Source organism: Pholcus phalangioides, unplaced genomic scaffold (assembly GCF_987345545.1).
Source record: "Pholcus phalangioides strain wild (caught in Gottingen) unplaced genomic scaffold, Ppha-v1.0 ptg000022l_1, whole genome shotgun sequence".
NCBI lineage: Eukaryota > Metazoa > Arthropoda > Arachnida > Araneae > Pholcidae > Pholcus > Pholcus phalangioides.
In genome coordinates this window covers 4,060,123-4,074,165 of record NW_028301615.1, presented here as the reverse complement: position 1 = coordinate 4,074,165, position 14,043 = coordinate 4,060,123, and the positions used below count along the sequence as shown (strand labels likewise).

The following is a 14,043-nucleotide window of genomic DNA, read 5'->3' as shown; positions in this document are numbered from 1 at the left end:
AGCGAACTCCATGTTTGATATGAAATTTTAAAAACTTTTCTTCGGTGTTAAGAGTTCAGCCAGATCCGTGCCACGCATTTCAGACTTATAGATCCACTTTGAGAGCTATGTCGCCGATGTGCATGGTGATCGTAGGGAATCGTCTACTTTTGCAATGCCGTTCATGCTAATGATACAGTTTTTCGTGAACGGCGGGTAGCCCCTGCCCCGAGTTGTCTATGCTCCTGTATGATGTGGACGGTAAAACAAGCTGCGGTGATTTGCGAGACAAGCAAATAAAGCACTACTCGTGAAAACAAGTTTCTTGAAAAGCAGTGACGCAACAAATTTGTGCATAGGTGGGATACTAAAAAAGAAGGAAAAGTCCGGAGTATTCATTGACTATTCCTCTGAAATATTTGATCACGGTCGCTGTGGGCCCACCTTGCGCTAAAAAATTGGTCATCATTGTTTAGTCAAGACTAGACACATCCGCAATAACTCCATTAATCACATCGAAAGAAATTACTCAAACAGTTGTATTTAACTGCAACTTTAAGCGGTTTTTAAAAGTTTCCTGATGCGCATTAGAACTGACAGAGGGAATCACAAAACCTTCTTGAAATTTCCACCTGTTTTCAAGAAGAATATTTTTTTCCCCGATCTCGCGGCGGCGCGCGCGTGAGCTGATAAATGCTTTCTCCCAACACAGAGAAACAAGGAAGAAAAAAAAATTACTGTTTCCTCTGTTATTTATGCTGTTATCACATAACCAACCGTATACAACCTCGAAGGGAAAGCAGAAAAAACATCCTTTCCCTCCCCTCAGTAGATTTTGACTTTGAACAGAACTGACAAGTTGGAAGGGAGGCATTTCATTGAGAGAAGGAAACACAGCGGTATCTGGAATCGCGGTTGCTGATACGTATAAGAGGGTTTCAAGAACCCTAGATATCTTGGGATTGCCACTGCAAGGGTTAAGCAACCATCTTTCCATTGACTACTACTAAACCAGACATGTACCTCGTCCATATTCCTCTGCGGAACTTCTAACGAATTCGCACATGTTGGAATGTGTGTATATGTATAGTGAAGTTTGTTTCTGTGTAATGCTTGTTATGTATAGTGCTGCCATCAGTTTTTCCTCAGCTTATAGTGAGTATAGTTAACGAAGGAATAATTGTAGCGTTGTAGGCCTGTTGCTCTCTGCGGCGAGACTTTTTGACGGGGAGATCGGCTCACATTCGTGCCTCAAAATTGGCAACCGCAGAAAACCAACTTCAGCCGACCACTACTGCGACCATGGTGGGGTTTGAACCCGGATCCTCGCGATGCAAGTCCGTCACTATGACCGCTCGACCACCACAGCGGCTCTTGCCATTGACTGATCAACATCTCTGGAACTGAGAGAAACCATGATGAGAAGAGAGTTCAATGCTCGGTAATTCGCTCCATTTATCAACGGCAACTTCATTAATTGATGCTTAAACCATTACCATTAACACAAGCTAAAAATATAGTGTGTTCAGTCTATAATCGTGTGAAAAATACTCCCCTCGTGCATTTACATAGCAAAGTTCACTACTGCAGTGTCAGACGGTGATAAGTTAAAGTCCTTATTTATATTCTCGCAGACCGATGCAATCAGAGGCATATATGCGTACGTATCTGATCCCAATATGCGTTTGCAGAGCTGACGAAATTCTGGTGGTGTTGGGGGGGGGGGCGGCTAAACACTCTTCTGACGTAACACTTTAATCACTCCTTACCTTTCCAGTGCTCTATACCAGCGGTTTTCGGCGTAGGGAAGACCGGGGCAAGTTAGGTACAGGGGCACGTTTACACACGGCTTATAGTTCACATACCGTTTGTCAGAGCACGCCACCAGTCGGGTCAGAAGAATCGCTTCGAAGGCCATTTGCACTCACACCAGTCTGGAGTCAGTCACTAGAGCGGGCAGTGAAGTGGACAACTTTTACTGATTTTTTACCAGGTAAGTAAATTTTTACCCTTATTTATTGGCTTTAATAGAGCTCGTACTGTTAAAAAATTATAACTTATTATGGATTATCCTTCTGGATTGTTTTGCAGTTATTTTAAGCTATTCAATTGATTATTTGACTTATGAGTAAAGCTCATACGCTGAGTTATAACGAAAAATGACGATGGGGCAAGTTTACACGCCGTGTCTGTATAAACCTGTCCTCTTCGTAATAATATTCTGTAGGCCTACTATTGTTAGTTTTTAATCATTGTAGTTTTTTTTTCTTCAGATCAACAATGGTTCGGAATTACAAAAGGAAAACTAATAGAAGTCAAAATATTGACCCAGACGTGATGAAGATATCAGTCGAAAATGTAAGAAGTGGGCAATCTCTGAGAAAGGCAGCTGCAACTTTTGGTTTCAATTTCAAGACACTTTCTAATTATGGTAAAAAATTCAATGCCCCAAAAGAAGGTGTCAATGTTCCAAAAGATGTGTCGCTGACAGTTACCTCAGCACCACGATCAGGGAAGTCTGTAGAACATTTAGAAACTTTGGTATCAGAACCAGTTTCTACTAAGAGCTTGGGCGAGGAGCCTGGACCTTCAGATGATGCGAAGGCAGAGCCAGGACTTACGGATACTTTGAAGGCGACAACGAAGACTGCGGAGGCTGTGGAGTTGGAACCAACACCTGCTGGTGTGGCGTCTTCCGGAACTGTGACATGACGAGAGGACGACCTCTCAGCGCAGGCAGGCAATGTTGAAGCAAATGAGCAAGTAGGAAATGTTGAGCGCAAAAAAAAAAAATCAATGAAACATTTTTGACTGATGAAGAGCATGATGATGAAAAGTGAGTGTATTTACTGTTAAGACCATACAAAAATTCAAGACCTGGTGAATAGTGGGTACAATGCACCCAATGTAAGAGATGGGCACATGAGGACTATTACCACTGGGAATTCAACATTTTTTGTTTGTATGAATTGTGAGAGCGAATTCTCTCTCTTGAAACAGATGAGGATTCACCATAATTCCTGTTTGCAATCGTACTACGTACTTTTGAAATAAACTACGTTTCTTTATGATTAATTTGTTGTATTTTATTCACAGTAAGCCTCATATTTCATCATTTTCAGTGGTGTGTGTTGTAATATTGCCCCGGTCACGGGGCAAATTTACACTGGTGACATCATGGTAAAGAAAATGATTTAATTTGAAAAAAATTTAATGATTTAAGGTACATAAAATTATGCACCATATATCGTAAGGCCTAACTAATTAAGTAGTAATAAAAATGAGAAAATTTGTGTTCAGCCGACCATCGCCACAGTGGTGGTCAGCTGAAGTTGGTTTTCTGTGGTTCCCAACTTCAAGGCGCGAATGCGAGCGTATCTCCCCCTTTAAAAAGTCTCACCACAGAGAGCAACAGACCTACAAACAGTAAAAATGTAATTCAATCTTAACACATCACTAACTTCTCAAAATATAGAGGGCAGCACTGAAAAATCAAACGCAACACTAACTTCTCAAAATATAGAGGGCAGCACTGAAAAATCAAACGCAACACTAAACACGCACTCAGACTGTTAGGTACACGCACACAGTTACACTTCCGACACAACTCACTAAGTAGTAAATCGACCATAGGTGGTGATAGATCTGAGTTGTGCTCGGTTTGAAAGAAAAAAAAAAAAGAAAGTTCTTTTTCGGACGCACAATAATTTTCTGCGTAGAATCTGAAGTGTAGTTATGTAGCATCTGAAATTACTGGAATTTTTCATTGGAATTACGATTGAAGCTGCCCTAAATATTATAATTGAAAATAGTGTGAAGTGCAAAATTTTCACTTTCCCGTCTGAAAAAACCTTGCTTTAAAATTTTCAAAAGCACATTTATATGATGCGGGGGAAAAAATCAGAGCTCCAAATAAGAAATAACGGTTAAATAATAACCGAAGATTGGCCTGCAAAATATTTCGTTTATTAATTCGATGCTATAATGAAGAAGCATAAAGAATATTTCGGTTGAAAAAAAGAAACGGTTAATAAAATCTAAGTTATGAAACATTGTAATAATTTTTTATCTTTCGTGCTCTCATAATTAAGCATAATGTTTGAAATGCGTTTGTCCAGTTTATCGTACCTTTTGCATCGTTTTTTGGTCACTAAATCCACCTCTGCTCGACTTCTGAAGACATCACTGTATTTAGATTCCTCTTCCAAATCCAGGATAAGCATTCTGATCTTTGGATTTGGTTTACCCATTATGGAATGCATGAAAGATAATTTCAGTGGCATAATTTCGTGTGGATACAGCCCCCCCCCCCCACTATAACTGTGGTCCATTCATGGTAGGGAAGAAAAGAAGGAAGCGCGACAGGAAGAAAAACAGAAAAAGAAAGACAAAAAGGGCCTTTGTTTTCACAAGTGCGGGAATAGATAGTGCGGATTCGTCCCCAAATTCCCCATGTGCGGAACTGTCCATACACCCTCCGCGTGGTACCCAGTCATTCGTACTTTGCACTAATTTAGGGCTCCCACTCAAAAATGAGAAATAAATAGGAAAACGCAGGACGGGGAAGGGTAACCCCCCTTAGACAACATAATCATAGCATAATGAAAAAAAATCCGAGAAAAAAAAATTAATTTTGAATGAACTTTTTTTTTTCATAGCACTATTTCAGTATTCTATACGACTGACTGAAGCCAAAGCAAAATGACAAATGACTTGGTTATAAAAAAATTTTGGCCAAAACAGCGAACGAGCAACCACAGATAACTCTCTTTTTTATTTCTCTTTACATATACGTATTACATCCTTTCTTTGGAGACTTCCAAAGTGCAGAGTGTGTAACTCTCTTCGACAGCAAATTTAAAAGACGTACGTTCGAGACCACTTTCAAAAGCACAGTGCAAAATGTGTAAGTTACAAGATCCGATGTAAATAAAGCAAGGTGAACCAGATAGTTTCGCTGCGTTGTCCATCCTTTTTTAAAGGGATTTGTTTACATTTTACTGTTCAATGCCAGTGTAATCGTTTTTGACAAATGAAGCACTTTCATTTTTAGCTCTTTGCTGAGCACATTGTAAATATTGTTTATGCCTCTTCATGCTTTAAAAATACAGAAGACTGAATGCTATTGGGTAGCATCAGAATCACGAAACCTAGAATAGGCCTATGTATCCAAATGCTTTGTAATCCAAACTGTTTTTTCACCTATTTGGACTATAATTTTGAATGATGAATGTTAGTTACTGTCGAAGACCTTGAAGTAATAAATACAGAATTATTTTTTCCATCTGGACAGAAGTTTTTAATGACTACTATACTTGTTGAACCCTCAAACAAAGCAAATGAGAAATTAATAAACCAAATGGGCCACATACACCCCCCTCAAATAACCTTTAAAACGATACAATTTATGCTTTGGCAGAATCATTAATTGCAATCTACAACATTTGTAATATTTGGCAATATATCAATAATACCCTGCTCAATTAAAATCAATTACACAAATTTTGTTGATAGGATTTGGTAAAAAAGTAGGAAAAGTAGGACGAGTTGGGAGCCCTGACTAATCTGTAGTTTAACATGAAGAGTAGGGTCTGTTTCTTTCTTTTTTTAATTTTTCAAGAGCCGAACTGTGTTTTGATTTCTGTGTTTTTGATCTTTCAGATCATCATCATGACGAACAAAGTGAGCGCTTACATCGGCAGCCTGTGCTATCTGCACTTGTTTGTTGCGATGCAGCTGTTAGAGCCGGTTCGGTGCGGATGCCCATCCCCGTGCTCGTGTCTGCTGGAAGACAATCGCAAGACCGTCACTTGTTCCGACGGAGGGAGAATCAAGATTCCGGTCGAAGACATTGACCACAGCACTCACGCCATCATCATCACGCCTCTCGATAACCGCGAGAACAACATAACCATAGGGCGGATATTCGTCAAATTCCTTAACCTGGAGATCTTGAGGATTACGCATTCCAATATCCCCGCCATCGGTGACAGCACGTTCTATCCCGGACGTCGCCTGAAAGTTCTGGATTTGAGCCACAACCGGATCAGATTTCTACGAGCTTCGGACTTCAACGGGTTGAAAAACCTGCAAGAACTGGATCTCAGCTTCAACAGGATATCCGCGACTCCATCCGCACCTTTCCGGTACCTCGTGAATTTGTCACGGCTGCTCCTTGCGAGGAACGAGTTGAAAGGGCTAGTGCCGAGATTCTTTTACCCGCTCTCGAAACTTGAGGCACTGGATCTTAGCGGAAATGCTCTGCACGTCATCGATCCAGATAACCTACAGGATGTCGGTGAACTGAAAATTCTTAACCTCACGAACTGCAAGCTGACGACCGTCCACCCTCTACTGTACCAGCGTTTGCCTCATCTGGAAATGTTGAACCTCAGGGATAACGCGATAACCACCGTGGCCCCCGAGGAGTACCGCCACTTGCAATCGCTGCAGTTTCTGAACCTGGACCACAACCGCATATCGCGTATACCGGACCACGCTTTCAACGGTCACGCTTTCCGTTGGCTGACCATATCGAACAATAATGTGACGGAAATATCTCCTCGCGCGTTCTTCAACACCAGCGTGCATTTCTTGAACGTTTCTCATAACCGAATATCCAACGTCGCAGAAGACGTTTTCCGACCGCTGTCTTCGTCTACCGAGGTGCTGGACATCAGTGGCAACAGTCTCGACATCGGCGATTTTGTCGCCATCGTCAAACCCCTGAAGTCATTGAAAGTGATCCACGCGGCGCAGGCGAATCTCCGCGAGCTGCCACCGGACGCCTTCCTCGAGAACTTCGAGCTGTTGATGATGAACTTTTCGAGTAACGAGATCGAGGCGATCCCCGACGAATTGGTCGATCACCTGCCGAAACTGGAGATCGTCGATTTCTCCCACAACAAGTTGACGTCGATCAGCGAGATCGCGCTGCGAAAGTTGTCGGTGTCGCCAGCGCTGGCCAGGGTCAAACTGCACGGCAACCCTTATTACTGCTCCAGTTGCGAGATCGAGCCCCTAGTGCGGTGGATCAACTCGACGTCCTTCTTCAACGGCAGCTGCCAGGACGAGTCGGATTGCGTGCACTGCTCGCATCCAAGAGACATGTACGGACTCTTGATGCACACGGTCTCAACTGACGAACTGCACTGCGGGGACGTCGTGTTCGGGGCATTCCGATCTCTGGAACACGCCTCGAAGACGGGCCTCTACATCGCCATAAGCATCATAATCGTGATCGCCATCATCATAATTTTCACCATCTACGTATACAGAAGTCACATCGCGCATTATTACACAAACGAAGATCGGCACGTACCGTGCAAAGTGTCCAGCAATAATCCCGCAGCGGCAGATTCCAGAGACATCGAGACGAACAAGTGATCGAGCCCCACCGACGATCAACAATAAACGTGACGGAAGTTGGATCGGGAAAGCAGCGAGGATCCATTCCACTCCTCCAATGTGCTACTAACTCATTTGACAAGCTTCCCGACATCCTATTTCATCTGCTGTTGTCTTTCTCATTTGCACAGAATACTCGTTGGCATGATTCGAGAAAACCTACGTGGTTCATGCTGTCGCTTCTAATTAATTTGTTAATTTTGTGCACGAATTTTCGCACAGAGGATTCGACATTTAATGGGATGATTATTGCGATGGCTTCGAACCCATTTCGAAATTACATTTCCTTTTGGTAAAGGAAAAAAATTTCCCCCATAGTTTATGTGTATTTCCAGAAAACTTTTTCACTAAGCTCCTTTTCTTCTACAAAGAGGTAGATGCGTGTATTCAATTGTATTGTAGAGTCTCAATGATTCGAGGTGAACGGAACCGAGACCATCTCGGGTTATCCAAAAAATTAACAGAAAACGACATTTGAGTGGTGGGGTTAAAATTTCCCGCCTGTTTCCACCCTTAATTAATTGGCACAACTACCAAGACATGGCTTCTTTGTGAAACAGACTAACGCGGCTCCAGCTAAGGCCGTAACTAGGGTTTTGTAGTGGAGGCGAACATGATTTTGCCACCCCAACACTGTAAAATTCGATGATTTTATCATGGTATTTTTGTTCCCTATTAAAATTTTCCACCTCCTACAGTTTGTCGCAATGAGCAGTTGCCTCCCACTGTCCCCCCCCCCCCCCCATCTAGTACTGGCTCCAGCCTTAGGATTGCTATTTTTCTCTCCACATTATAAATTTACTATAGGCCTGTTTATCTGACGAAAACCTAAGTGGAAAGATCCCTCAGTCCCAATACTGAAATAGTTCGCATTCGTTGAAAAACTGATACAAATACCATTCTTGGCAAAAAATATATTCAAAAGTAATTTAGAAAAATTCCATCACCTCGGATCATTCGGAACTTGAAGTGTTTCGGGATTTCACGAAGAGCGTCCAAAACTAATAAAAATTCCACGTTAATTCTAAAAGTAAAATGCGAAAAAATGATCAGGAAAAAAATATAAAACGGGTTGCGACGGTACGACTTAAAATTATAGGAATTAGAATTTTAAAATAATTAACTAAAATAACTATTATACTAAAAATCTTACATATATACCCTTGGTATTCTTGGGAAAATTCGATATATTTCAATTTTGTACAGAAATATTTGTAATGCTTGATCGTGGGAGGTACGAGTCTACTGATCTCAGCGAATTTTCATTCAAATTTCTCTTTGGGGAAAAGAAAAGCGTGTAAAAAATTTAATTTTCCCACGCTATATCATTTTATGGAAGTGAAACATCAATTTTACAATCAACGATAGAATTTTTATTCTTTTTGAGTAGGGCTGAGAATCAATTTAAAATTTTAACTGGTCAATCAAAAATTTTTAATCGACTGATTAATCAAATATTTTTCGTGACTATACAATATTAATTGATGCTAAAAAAACATTTATTTCATGCACCTATTCGCAAGATGTAAACAAAAAAGAAAACAAAAGGAAGGAATAGATTAAGGAATAAAGGCTCTCTGCCCTTGTTTGAAGCAATTCAATATGCTGAACATATTTCTCCAAAACTTGGAATTCATCTACTTGGATCTCATTATTTTAAAAATCTGTTTTTTTAGGTTAGTCCACTGATTTCGAAACTACTTTCGATCTTATGCTGTTGCTTGTTTTCCTAGTAACTTCTCGCAACTAGTACATGTGAGGGGAGAGAAACTGATGCTTCCAAGAATACGAAAAACTACTGTTCACAGTAAAAACAATAAATTTTTGTGTTGTCGTCTAAAACTTCTGTCAAACTCAGTTCGAAACTGAAATCATCAAATCTAGTTTAATCGACTTGTTTCCCCCATTTGAAGAATTTAATAAAAAATATTGATATAGTACATAACTTAAGACATCTAATCGGTTTCGTTGAAAGAAAGAAAATTTATACTTCTAACGCAAATTTTAATCACTTTATGACCAGGGACGTAATATTGCGTCCAAACGCCAGTGGAATAAATTCAAAAAAGTTCCCCATTTTCTTTCCTCTCTCCTGATCATCGCGAAGTTTTGTTGCAACCTTATATTTTTCCCCCCTCTAGACTTTTGTATACTCTGATAGTGACTTTTACCACATATGATGTATCTTATAAGAGTGAAAAAGAACAGGTAGGGTGAGGGGGTAAAAAGAAATCTTTGTACCTACCATTCTTATCAACTTAATATATTATACTGTTTTACTCCTTCGTATGTTTTGTTTTCCTTCTCCTTTCGTGCGAGTAGGTTAGGACAAAGTTACCATATTTATCGCCGATTCGTCAAATAAAGAGCATCCGAATTTCTTGCTAGTCTCTTGTAAGTGAAGGGCTTAATTAAGTTGAAGATCGAATCGATTAAGTCAACTCCAATTTTTAACGGCGAATAACAATTGACAGATGAATTGGACAAGCCCTACTTTCGAGCGTTCTCCATGACGCAATCTTTGTATACATGCGTAATCATTCACACTTTGAACTAATTTCCTGCACTGCATTTTAATGTAAGCATTACCCATGAGCCACTGATATTTGAGCATATGCTGTGAAAGTAAAGAATTTTCAAAAGAACATTTCTCTATTATTTCCTCCCCCATTTATTACAATGTTTGTATAAAATAGTTATTATGAATATAGCTCATTACATGTCACCAATAAATCTTATTCTTTGTTTATCGTATGAGCCATTATTCTAGTAAATAAATAAATTGAAACGTCTCTCACTAGACATTTATAAGAGGCAGACTGAAGGAGCATTCGGAATTACACAATAGCATAAATATGGTTTATTCCAACAATTAATAGCTCCGGAGAAACACGACCGACCGCCATGGCCGCCAGAACTCGAATCGCCTAGCAATCGAACGGCGCGCGCGTATTTGCTCGCGCTATTGCCAAATCATACATAAATATAACATATGTAACACCTTCCCTTTTGAAAGAAAGTCTGCACTAATTGCCTTCGTTGGTTCATTTCTGATGGACTCGGTATCCTCCGTCTGATCGGGTGCCTCTGATTTAGGGCCCTTTCACGCGGATGCGGGTCCGGAAGAAGTTTTAACAATTGGAATATACTGCGCCTTTCAGACGAGCCGAAAAATCTCCGCACCTAGGAAATGTTCATGCGGGTCCGGACGTCGTCCGCATGTGTCAAAACCTCGGGCTCCGCATCCGCACATAGAAGTTTTGACAATAGGTTTATTCGGAGCTATTCAGACGATGCGGATGCGGAGCGAATTCGTCCGCATCTTTGGCTACTTTTTGAAGGTGATTTTTCACGGAATTTTTTTAATTATTTGCCATAAATACCCTTAAAAACACCATATGATGGTCCCTGCTCATTAATATAATGTACCTACATACGTGTATCCCTTCGTTTCCTTCTGAGATGGAGATATAGAAACTTTAACTGCCTTTTGTCCATATTTCACAATTTTATACAATGAAACCTGTCAACAACGGGCACTGACGGGACCAAAATTATAAGCCGTTCTGTTCATTACGAATATTTAATTGACTACATACTTTAATAACTTTTAAATTTAATTTAAAAATTTTAATTTTTTTCTTTTTAAATTATTTAAAAATATGAATATCTGAAATATTATTTTAAATATTTGTTATGTTTTTAAATTTTTAATCTGTTAATTTTTTTAAATTTTTAATCTGTTAATTTTTTTAAATTTTTAATCTGTTAATTTTTTTAAATTTTTAATCTGTTAATTTTTTTAAATTTTTAATCTGTTAATTTTTTTAAACTTTAAAAACAACAACTTTTATTGAACAACGTTATCCACGTACGGTATTCACTCAGGGCCGGATTAAGACGTTTGAAGACCCTAGCGCTTGAATATTTTTGGTGGTGCCCCCCGAATACCTACAAGTATATTTTACTCAATATTTAGTCTATAAACTTAAAAAAATGAAATTTTATATTTCAGAAGTGAGACTTATCTAAGGATGGGATTTCACTCTAAAAGGTTCATGAAAGTTATTTTATAAAACTTGAAAAAAGCAACTAATAAATTGCAAGTGCAACCGATAAATTTATTAGTTGCTTTTTTAAAAGAATTATTATAAAATTTTTATAGTGTAATCCGTACTTGAGGCCGGGATTATACTATAAAGTTTTGTAAAAGATCTTTTATAAAAGTTGAAAAATTCAACCAATAGGCGCATCGGTTGCATTCAAGCAAATGCAACCGGTGATTTTAATGATTGAATTTTTCACGTTTTATCAAAGAGCTTTTACAAAACTTTTATAGTGTAATCCCGGCCTAAGACAGAATTGTGATGTGAATATTTCTAAGCACAGACATTTTGAAAGTCCCAACCCCTCCCCTTTTTTTATACTTGCAAATTCTTAGATATTTGCTGAATTTTTTTTTTTTTTTTTTGGAACATCGAATGTTTTGGATGTTTTTGGAATTTTCTTTCATATTTTTCCGAAAAGACAGATTTTTTTTCAAAATTTTTTGAAAATATTTTAAGATATTTTCTCCCATCGACTACTTGTGAGGATCGGAATGGAGGCATCTTTAGGCTCAATGATAAAAACCACCAAAGAATGCCTCTAGGCTGCCTATGGGCACTGAATCAGGGGTGAATGAGAAAAATAATTACAAAAATTGCGAAAAAACAGTTTTTATGCACGAATTTCGAGCTAAAGATGCGGGCGATTCGTCCGCATCTTCAGTGCTCGTTTGAAAGGGTATGCGGACCCGCGTCCGCATCCGCTCCGTGTGAAAGGGGCCTTATTGGGCTGTTGGGATACCTCGGAATCAGCTGAACGTGAATGTGACACCGAAATCCGTTGACGCAATTGGTCCCGATGGCGCACCACGTGACCCAAAGGTGTGCTCACTTGTGACATGACCCTATCCCTTGAAACGGAGACGGTTCCTGGAATCCACATTGGGCCACTTGCATAGTTCCTGCACCATACCTTATCCTCAGGTGCAAACTTGAGTTTGAGATCGGGATCTTTCACCAGATGTTGACCCGGTTTCAACAGGTCCAACCTGCTTCTCATGACTCTGTTGAACATCGCCGTACCAGGAGCTTGACCAGTTGAGGAGACAGTGTCTTTCGATAGTGAAACAGAAATCTATCAAGCCTTTCCTGGAAAGAGCCGCCCTTAATTTTCCTCAACGCATCCTTCATGGAGCGCACCTCTCTTTCAGCCAACCCATTTGACTGCGGGTGATACTGCGCAGCTCGGACATGGATGACCCCGCTCCTACGAAGGAAATCCGAGAACTGACTAGTGAACGATGTTGCGTTATCACTGAGTCCTGGGCAGTCCGAATCTTGCAAAGAGGGATCGTAATGCAGCGACCGTAGCAGCTGACGATGTCGAGGACACCGGAATAGCTTCCAACCACTTAGTGGCAGCATCCACTAACAAAACGATGTGGTTATCAAACAGGCCTGCATGGTCGATATGAATTCTGCTCCAAGGCTCCGTTGTGGAAGGCCATGGTGCCAAATTCGATGGAGCAACGTAAGTTTCGACTTGACAATCGATGCACGAGCGTACCAAGTCTTCAAGGTCCTTATCAATATTCGGCCACCACACAGATTGTCTAGCCAAGGCTTTGAGAGCACCCATGCCTTGGTGACCCCCATGAAGCTCGGACAGCACATACTTCCTGTACTTTGGTGGCACATATATTCTATTCGCACGTAGAATACCGTTTCCACCGACAAGTCAGTTCGGCAGAGCCAGAAAGGACGAATTTCAGCCATTACACGCCTGGGCCAGCCTTGTGCTATGTATCTCTTCACCTTCAACAGAACAGGATCAGCATCTAACTCCTTCTGGAAATGAAATCTGGTCACCGCGCCATCATCCATAGATTCCAGCAATAATACTACATCAGCAGGCGTTGGAGAATCAGACACAGTTGTCGGAACAGGTAGCCTACTGAAAGCATCAGCATTCGCGTGAGATGATCCTTTCCGATATACAATGTTGTACGAGTACCCTGATAGTACAAGCGCCCATCTCTGAATGCGAGAAGCAGCCATTGGAGCTACTGGTTTAGTATCAGAAAACAGGCTTACTAGGGGCTGATGATCGGTTACCAAAGTGAACGTTCTCCCAAGCAGATATTACCGATATCTCGTAACCCCGAAGACCAACGACAAGACTTCTCTTACGATCTGGCTGTAACTCCTTACCGCTTTTGTCAGGGATCTAGACGCAAAAGCAATAGGACGATCGCCCACAGCTGAGGAATGGGACAACACAGCTCCTGCTCCTTACGGACTAGCGTCACACACACATTCGAGACGCAATTCCTTACTTTCATCAAAGTGGGCCAACAAAGAAGGCGTAGACAATCTTTTCTTTGCTTCCTGGAAGGACTTCTTCTCCTTCTCAGCACAACATGAGTTCTCATTCAACAACTTATACAATGGCCGCTGTGGTGGTCGAGTGGTCATAGTGACGGACTCGCATCGCGGGGACCCGGGTTCGAGCCCCACCGTCACCACAGTGGTGGTCGGCTAAAGTTGGTTTTCTGTGGTTCCCAACTTCGAGGCGCAAATGCGAGCCGATCTCCCCGTTAAAAAGTCTCGC

General features: G+C 40.7%; 1 protein-coding gene across 2 annotated transcripts in view; it reads left to right on the top strand.

Annotated features, from left to right (window-relative positions):
- Nucleotides 1-10,125, top strand: part of LOC149069372 (uncharacterized) — a 39,115-nt gene extending 28,990 nt beyond the window's left edge. For both annotated transcript variants that reach the window (XM_089249867.1, XM_089249866.1), the window contains exon 2: nucleotides 5,641-10,125. In XM_089249867.1, coding sequence (XP_089105993.1) covers nucleotides 5,650-7,365 — 1,716 coding nt within the window. In that variant the 5' untranslated portion in view covers nucleotides 5,641-5,649 and the 3' untranslated portion in view covers nucleotides 7,366-10,125. The remainder of the gene's footprint in view (nucleotides 1-5,640) is intronic.
- Nucleotides 10,126-14,043: the final 3,918 nt, after the last annotated feature.